Genomic DNA, 9,033 nt, shown 5'->3' with positions numbered 1-9,033 from the left:
CTAGTTTAAAATAATTACAAAATTTATAACAACTTAAATGTAAAATTACTTCAAAGTTAAAAAACTAAATTAGTTATTTTTAATATTATATATATTATAATTATATTATTATATTTTACTCGACATATTTATATTCGCCAAATATATATATATATATATATATATATATATATATATATATATATATATATATATATATATATATATATATATATATATATATATATATATATATATATATATATAAAATCACAAAAAAAAGGTACTAAGTCATTTACCCTAGAAAGTAATTTGGATTTGATCGAAATTTTAATTTAAAAATTACTATTACTTTACACAAACAGATATTTTTTCGGATCAACCCGTTTTCTTAAATGTTGCATGTATACTGCACACGGGTTGCTGTGTCTAAATACATTCGCCGGCTCAAGAGTCGTGGACCCACAACAATCCAAATACAACCATGGCTGCTCCTTCTGCTTCTTCTTCTCTCAGATCCTCGCCGCTATTCACAGCTCCACCATCTGAACTTATCAATCACCGTGTAAGTTTGTCTATGCTTGTATTTCTTCAAAGTTCTGTTACCCTTAACTAGGTTTTTTGATACAACGAAAATGAAAATTAACCAAGAGGACATTTCAGCAGTGGGGTCTTGTCATTTACTAATTTGAATCCATACCAAAATGAATTTGGTCACGAAATGCGATTGCATTCCATTTTGACATCAACACATAAAGAAACTACAGTTTAATTGGTGAATTCTGATGAAATCAGCCAAATACCTAGATGAATTAGAGGGTTTTGGCTTAGTCTGAGATTTACATGTTTCGAATTTAAGCTTTTCGTATGACATTTTAGGGGGTTGCTAGTTTTGGGTGTACATCTGGTGTTGTAAGCAATCGTTGTTCGAATTCGCTTGGTGAAAAATTGATGCTGCGCTGCTCAAGGGAAGACAGGATGGATGTGAGTGCATCGGCCGTCGTTGAAGGACTTGCAGAATGCTTTGATGGTAGCTGTCGGAAAATTCTTCAAGCTGTATATTTCAAAGATTTCTTATCCTTGTGGTTGTTTTAATGGCAGATTCAATGTTGGAAACCGACATTAGAGAGCCTAGCGTATCGACCATATTGATGAATTTTGAAAACAAATTCGATCCTTATGGTGCAATGAGCACACCACTATATCAAACTGCTACTTTCAAACAAGTAAGTGTTAAGAGTTTAAGACTCTGTTTTGCATCTCTATGAATATACCTATTTATGGGATTATAATTGGAAAGTTGTTTAATTTTTGTGATTTTGCAGCCTTCTGCAACTGAAAATGGCCCTTATGATTACACTAGAAGTGGCAATCCCACACGTGATGTGTTAGAAAGGTTGAATCCCTCGTTTTATTTTTTAATAAATTGTGTTTTTTTGTCACATATTATTTTAACATTATTCTCCTTTCTATTTTCAGTCTCCTAGCAAAGCTTGATAAAGCAGATCGAGCATTTTGCTTTACTAGTGGAATGGCTGCTTTAGCTGCTGTCACTCATCTAGTAAAAAATGGTAAAATCAAAAAAAAAAATTGTTGCCTTTTTATTTATTTATTTATTTATTTATAAATAATAAATAATCCATCCATGATAATGATAATAACATTATTCTTATAGGTGAAGAAATTGTTGCTGGAGAAGACATATATGGTGGTGCTGATAGATTACTCTCACAAGTTGTTCCAAGAACAGGAACCACTGTTAAGTTAGTATTTTACAGTCTTTGAAAATTCAAATTTATTTATATTTATATCCATAAATTTATGATATATTTTTAAAAAAAATCATTAAGGCGAGTGGACACAACTAACTTAGATGAAGTTGCTGCTGCAATTGGCCCCAAAACTAAGCTCGTGTGGTTGGAAAGTCCAACCAATCCTCGAATACAAATTTCTGATATCCGTGTAAGTTTTATATAATATATTAATATTACATCATGTTTTGATTATCATTTTATAAAGGGTAATAACGACTTTTCATTTCATTTCAGAAAATAGCAGAGATTGCTCATGCTAATGATGCTCTTGTGTTGGTGGATAATAGCATCATGTCTCCTGTATTGTCTCAACCCTTGGAACTTGGAGCAGGTATATTTTTTATAAAATGTAACGATTTTTTGTTTTTTATATATCTGTAATATTAATCGTTTCTTTGTTTTTTAGATATTGTGATGCACTCTGCTACAAAATTTATTGCTGGGCATAGTGATGTCATGGCTGGAGTGCTTGCTGTAAAAGGAGAAAGGTGTGTACATTTTTTTTAATGAATGAATAAAGATACATTTATGAATTATAATAACAAAATGCATGAAAGATTTATACTTAAAAAGTACTATAAAATCCTTTGTGTTTGAAATAGGTTGGCAAAAGAATTGTATTTTTTACAAAATGCTGAGGGGTCTGGGCTTGCACCTTTTGATTGTTGGATTTGCTTACGTGGCATCAAGACAATGGCTTTACGTATTGAGAAGCAACAAGTATTATTTCATTTTCATACATATATCTTCAATTTTTTTTTGGGGGGGGGGGGGGGGTTTATTACTTAAAGAAAAAACATTTCTTTAATGGTTTTAATCAGGATAATGCACAAAAGATAGCAGAATTTCTGTCCTCTAATCCCCATGTAAAGAAGGTTAATTATGCTGGACTTCCTAGTCATCCTGGACACTCATTACACTACTCTCAGGTATTTACATTTTTTACCCAAAATATTTGTATGTTGCTATTTTGGGCAAAAAAACAAAATACATTATTTTTTGATGATTTGATTATGCAGGCAAAGGGGGCAGGATCTGTTCTGAGTTTTTTGACAGGGTCGTTAGCGCTATCTAAGCATATAGTGGAGACTACCAAGTACTTTGGGATAACTGTTAGTTTTGGTAATAATTATAATTTATTTCTCTCGATAATTGTTTTTTTTTTTTTTTGTTTGAATGATTTTATATATATATATATATATATATATATATATATATATTTTTTTTTTTTTTTTTGATTTTTGTAGGGAGTGTAAAATCGTTGATTAGCATGCCGTGTTTCATGTCGCATGCGTCAATACCAGCAGAAGTTCGTGAGGCGAGAGGTTTAATGGAAGATCTAATTCGGATATCTGTTGGGATTGAAGATGTCAATGATTTGATTGCTGATTTAGATCATGCAATTAGAACCGGGCCCATTTAGGGCTTTTTTTAATTCATTATTGGATTTCGGTGTTTTATTATTACACTTATTATTATGACATCAGTTGACTTATAAAACGTGAATCATGACAATCACAAGAAAGATTCCATTGCTCTTAGTTGGAAGCCATTATTTGCTACATTATACTGTAGATAATTAGATGTGGTATACAGGTGTCTCATTTTGTCCACATGGAAATACTATATGTTTTCTGATAATTTGGAGGAAACTAGATAGCATATGAAGAACCAATAACCAACTTTGAGTCCAAAAATGCAGAGTTAGTTATCGATTCAAACAGTAATACTTCAAAGGAATACTATAATTTCAGCCTAACATCTTTTTCAATCGGTTCTTTACTTTCTTTGTGATTAGATGATGAACTGAGTGCACATGAGAACAGCCTAAAGAGTATTGTATATAGAAAAAACGAGTTAACAATAATGACCAAAAATTGGAATGAACAATTCATATATTTATCACAAAATAACCATTTATTTGATAAAACAATCATAAAATACAACTTTTTTTTTTTTACTAAAGTTTACTTTTTCTAATTTTTTCTTTCGGAGAGACATGTCATTTTTGCAAAATAAAAAAATTGTGAAAACGTCTAGCGTATGTTTTTATTTCCAATGTAAACGAAATTAGGTTAAACAAAATCGGTTAATGTGTGAGATTTCTTTGTTTGGTTCTTGTGGAAGACTTTTTGATATTTTATTTTACAAAAATGACATTATCTTTCGTGAATTATGATTTCATTAACAATTTTACAGGTCAATCAACATTTCTCGCAAAATTGATGATTGATGGTCATTTTATTTTAAATATCGAAAAAACAGTCCTTTTGTGATAGTCTTTCATTTATGGTTGTTATTAATTCTTTTTTACTCGATTAGTATTTTAGTGAACGAACTTTCAAAATAAAGCTCGAAGACATGTGTTTCCTATAATTAATAATCAAGAGTAACCGGTTATGTCAGATAAGATACAACATCTGAAAATACATTCACAATGCGTATAGCTTGCCAAAAATTAAACTCGCAATAATTTGGAATTCTATTAAGAAATTTTAGTTAATCTTTATTTTGAAGATGTTTCACTACTCAAGTTTTTCATTTATGTGAAATGAGTTTTAGTTTTGTTATTTTTCTTCATCAAGAAATTTTGTCATTATATATGCCATGGAGAAGTTCAGTGCATGAGTTGATAATTCATTAACAAAAAAAACATGATTTAGACAAACAATTATCCTTAAAATAAATAAATAAAATAAAAACTGGTACATAATTATTTACCATTGGACTTGATATGTATAGTTTTGTATTTGTTCCTAAGCTTTAATAGATTTTTCTTTTTTGAATTCGAAAAGTAAATTATTTACTTCAATGATCAAATCATCAAACAGTAGCTTTATGAAAATATATGATTGGTTGTTAGCATATCCATAATCACACAAATCACCTTATGGGAGACATTAAGTGCAACACAAGGTTTACCATGTTCACTGATTTCCCTACAAATCACACAATCCCCTAATGGGAGACATCAAGTAGAACAAGTTTACTCGATTGATTTGCCTGGTGGCAATGTCTCATATCATTTCATCTTTTTTTCTTCATTAAAAAAAAAGATAAATACACTCAAAATAAGATTTAACAAGTAAAAAATTGAAATACAATTACCAACTTACACTGTTACACAAATGTTCACCGATGGGGTTTTTGTAGGCCTACTAAAACCAACTCAAATTTAAACATAACAAAAGAATTCATGCATCTTGTATGTATGGAATTTATAACATAGACTTGTATTTCCTTTGATATTTTATAGAACAACACCAACTCTAACGACAGAATAAACCCCAAGGAAGAAGGTTGAACAAAAATAGTGAGACTCTATGGTGACTCCACCAACCACCACTACCTACCTACACTTTCTTTTTCCATGTCAACTTCCACAATCCCCAACAAAAGTTCATTATTAAACAGTTACCCCAACCAACACCTCCACCTCCCAAATCCCTTTTTAGAAATGCCCAATGGACAATGGTATGTCAATACTAACATCCACCCAACATTGGCTCAACAGGTACAACATTGGATCTGGGTTTTGTTTGTCAAACCCAACAACATCCCATGATATCATTTAGCAGTCACATAGTAACCTCGTTGGACGAAATACCTAAAATTTACATGGTCTGCAAAAAGTAGCGTCTTTTTATAACGTTTTTCTTATGTGACTAGGATATTGTTGTTATTGTTGTATACTATATTAGACATAAGATAGCCGCCCATATGTGGAAACACAAACATTTCATTATCAACAAAGATAAGTGGAGATATTTTTCCACCAACAAAGAAAAAGGGATGACAACACCTTCCATATTCTAACACAAAAGGGAAGTTAAAACGACACCACAAATCTTGATATTGCCCAACAAAAGTGTGCAACATGAATCAAACCATAAAAGATGAAACATATAACAAAATTTATGATTTTCAAAAGCTACCCTTTTTGGGTCTATAGAGCATACACTTGTTGTTATAGAGGTAAATATGATAATTTTGATTCATTAATAGGTCCATCATACATTTTATGTTTAACTACTATTTAGTTAAATATATATAATAAGATAATCATGGTATTATTCTAGCAACCAATCCATTATGCTAATACATGACTGGGGGTATGAGACTTCACACAACAACACAAAACATGATATGATACTAAAGATTTTTACTAAACTAGAAACCAATCTCCTCCTCCATCTTTGACCATCTTTGACCATCTTTGACCATCTTCTCAAGTCAACATAAGTTCATTACCAACAAGATGAGGCCGAAGACAAACACGCACTTCATGTTCTTCAGGCCCTTCACGAAGCTTTGGGACCAAAATTTCCAACACTGACCCTGGCCCATCATAATAAGCTTCTATATTTGCATCTTCAGGAATACGGGTAGACAGTGGAATTTCTCTCACAAATTCCCCAGGAGGGCAGTGCTCTAAACACGGATCAGTCAGCTTGAAGGTGCGATCACGTCTTTTTACAAATGGCATTCTAGAAACACTTATACAAGATACCTTTATAATGCCATGCGTAAGGGTATTCCTCCAAGACACTTTAACCTTTTGAAGATCAACAAATGGTAAGCTTATAACAACCAAGTAACCTTCTTCATCTTCATATATGGTCTTTGCAGCTGTCACGGGCCCACACGCATTCCTCACAACCCCAGAAAACTCATTCAACCAATACGGCTCGTTTGGGTTTGGGTTTGGGGTTGGATTTGGGTTTGGTAACCCATCAGGAGGATGATTATTAACAGTCAAACAGATATCTTCCAACAGGTCTTTCCTTTTCTTGATGACGGGTGACAGGTCAGCATCCCCATTGGTGTGAGTTGACAGATTTAGCCCTGACCCATTCAGCAACTTCTTTGACTGAGAGTTCAAATTGTTGGTTCTTGTTACAGGTTGCCTTTCAAGTTCGAATTCGGTATTTGGAAGATTTCTCCATGAACTGAAATCACTGGCTTCAGATGGGATCAAGAAATTTAAATCTCTTCCAGTCAGTTCTGTCCATCTTTTGAGTTCATCTTCATCGAGTATTGTTAGATTAGGCAAAGGGACAACTTCAATTCCATGGACACATTGGGGATTTGAGAGGCCTCTGTAATGTTTTCTTTGCATTCTATGAGATCGAACAAACCCCTTGTCAACACTGAAAGGAAAGGGGCGTTCCCCTTGTCTTGAATGCCCGTTCATGTAACTTCTTAACTGCATCTTCCCCAATGCATTTTCAGGTCTTTCTTTGAACACCCACATGTACATGTTCTCCATATCATGTTGGACCATGAAAACATCAAGATTCAGGTCTGATTTATCATACCCAGAAACTCCATTGCTGTCTCTTACAATCTTTGATTTGGATTTCTCATTCAGAACTGGCCTAAAGTAAAAACTGAAGAAAAACCAAGCACCCCATATGCTATCTACTCTTTTGGCACACTTTCTTCCAACTTTAGGGACGTTTAGGAAGCTTTCGGTTTCGTATAGCTGTGAGGCTAGTCCAACTCCAACATCGAGAACCTCACACTGATCTTGATTCCATGAGGGTGGGGAGGTTCTTTCATCTGAGAGAGGGAGATTGATGTCGGGAGGACGGGTGGGGTTGATAATCTGGTGACTCATTTCTAGGTCTAAATCATCGTGAGAAGAAGAGGCGCTGGAATCCATTGACAGAAAAGTTGAAGGATGATGATTTAACATTAAAAAACCAGTGAGAAGGGAATCTCCCATCTCACGAAATCACACTTCTAAGAGCTATAAGTTGAGATCGTGGATTTGAATTCTTCATCATAAGGCTCATTTCAATATGCCTAGAAACTAAAGAAAGATGGATTCAGCTTTCATATTACTAGCTGAATACAAAAAAGAAAACCCAATTTTTTTCTGAATTATTATGATCCAAGACTCTAAGACTTTTTGTACGGACGAGAGAGAGAGAGAGAGAGAGAGAGAGAGAGAGAGAGAGAGTATTTGGGCAGATGAATCGGGAAATAAATATATATATCTGAACACAAGAATGATTTACCTAGATGAAATCTATATCTAGGTCACCTCCTAACACATGAATCTCCATATATCGAATCAAGATCAAGAGAAATTCCATGGTATTTATGACAGGAACAGAAGAAATACCGATATTTATTGAATCAGATGCAGCAGAGAAGACACCCCCCTACCAATCTATGAAGCCAAGGCCCAAAAAGAGGACTAAATCAGAGGGGATCTTGGAAGAGTACCTTTTGGGATAAGCATTAACTATGAGAAAGACAGAAAGACCCGTGGGACTTTGACTACTGTTGATTGTCTTCACCATCCTCATCATCTACTTGTTGCTCTTTTGATTACTAAATAAATAATCTGAAAGCCGCTCACTTTAGGGTTAGTAAGTCGATGAGAAAGGGTATAGACATAGAAGAGGAAGAGGCAGATGAATCAACGAGAGAGAGAGAGAGAGAGAGAGAGAGAGAGGGATGCTTTTATGGAATCGTGTGGAAGTGGAGAGAGGGAGAGACGTATGTGGATTTGGGAGAGATTTGAGAGTGAGAAAGGAAGTGGCCGATCCACCCTGGATAATGTTAACGGTGACGGTGGCGTAGCTTCACCAAGTCATGTCATGTATCCAGTCGGTGAATGGCTAAAATATAACGTCAAACGCTAAAACACCTACTCGTAAACTAGTTGACTTCTTCAGTAATATTTTGATTTTTACACTCTCTATCCGACTTTCATTAAAAAGAAAAAGTTGAGAAAGAAAAGGTTTGGAATAAAAGATATATTCTATTTTTATATTTACGGAGTATAACGAATTGTTTGATAATGAAAAATAGACCCACGTTGAAGAAATTCATAAGTTACGCAATCTGTTTTTTTTTTTTTTTTTTTTTTTTTTTGAATATTATGTTAAAAGGTAAATACAATAAATGAAAAAACCATATAGTTGTATTTGATTGACAAAATTGCAAAAATGGTCCTGTGATATGTATTTTTTTGAGGTTTTAATCCAAACCACGATTTTTTTGGATTAATGGTCCTAGTTTTGGTTCCTGTCCAAACTAAAAAGACTATTATGCCCTTTCTGATATATTTTTTTTATACTTTTTCTATTTAATTTAAATGAAAAATAAAATAATTAACTAATTTGGGGTCCACGTCTCTCTCTCTCTCTCTCTCTCTCTCTCTCTCTCTCTCTCTCTCTCTCTCTCTCTCTCTCTCTCTCTCTCTCTCTCTCTCTCGGCTTGCCGA

The 9,033-nt window shown here is 33.5% G+C and overlaps 2 protein-coding genes across 2 annotated transcripts; one reads left to right on the top strand and one right to left on the bottom strand.

The window, feature by feature from the left end:
• Window positions 1–387: 387 nt before the first annotated feature.
• On the top strand, window positions 388–3,334 carry LOC111889251 (cystathionine beta-lyase, chloroplastic). The gene is made up of 13 exons (XM_023885385.3): window positions 388–544; window positions 859–1,009; window positions 1,081–1,205; window positions 1,305–1,375; window positions 1,459–1,550; window positions 1,655–1,742; window positions 1,830–1,941; window positions 2,028–2,124; window positions 2,200–2,281; window positions 2,396–2,513; window positions 2,615–2,722; window positions 2,813–2,915; window positions 3,041–3,334. The coding sequence occupies exons 1-13, from the start codon at window positions 464–466 to the stop codon at window positions 3,214–3,216; spliced, it is 1,404 nt and encodes a 467-aa protein (XP_023741153.1). The 5' UTR covers window positions 388–463; the 3' UTR covers window positions 3,217–3,334.
• Window positions 3,335–5,842: 2,508 nt separating this feature from the next.
• Window positions 5,843–8,410, bottom strand: LOC111889241 (uncharacterized). The gene has a single exon (XM_023885377.3). The coding sequence runs from the start codon at window positions 7,519–7,521 to the stop codon at window positions 6,022–6,024; it is 1,500 nt and encodes a 499-aa protein (XP_023741145.1). The 5' UTR covers window positions 7,522–8,410; the 3' UTR covers window positions 5,843–6,021.
• Between the last annotated feature and the right edge of the window lie 623 nt (window positions 8,411–9,033).

This window comes from Lactuca sativa, chromosome 8, assembly GCF_002870075.4.
Source record: "Lactuca sativa cultivar Salinas chromosome 8, Lsat_Salinas_v11, whole genome shotgun sequence".
Classification (NCBI taxonomy): Eukaryota; Viridiplantae; Streptophyta; class Magnoliopsida; order Asterales; family Asteraceae; genus Lactuca; species Lactuca sativa.
Note: the sequence above shows the minus strand (reverse complement) of the source record. Positions and strands in the feature narration are given on the sequence as shown.

Coding starts and splice junctions, on each gene's coding strand:
- LOC111889251 (XM_023885385.3), top strand. CDS start 464: ATGGCTGCTCCTTCTGCTTCTTCTTCTCTCAGATCCTCGCCGCTATTC. Junction 545..858: donor CTGAACTTATCAATCACCGT/GTAAGTTTGTCT, acceptor ATGACATTTTAG/GGGGTTGCTAGTTTTGGGTG. Junction 1,010..1,080: donor ACTTGCAGAATGCTTTGATG/GTAGCTGTCGGA, acceptor TTTTAATGGCAG/ATTCAATGTTGGAAACCGAC.
- LOC111889241 (XM_023885377.3), bottom strand. CDS start 7,521: ATGGGAGATTCCCTTCTCACTGGTTTTTTAATGTTAAATCATCATCCT.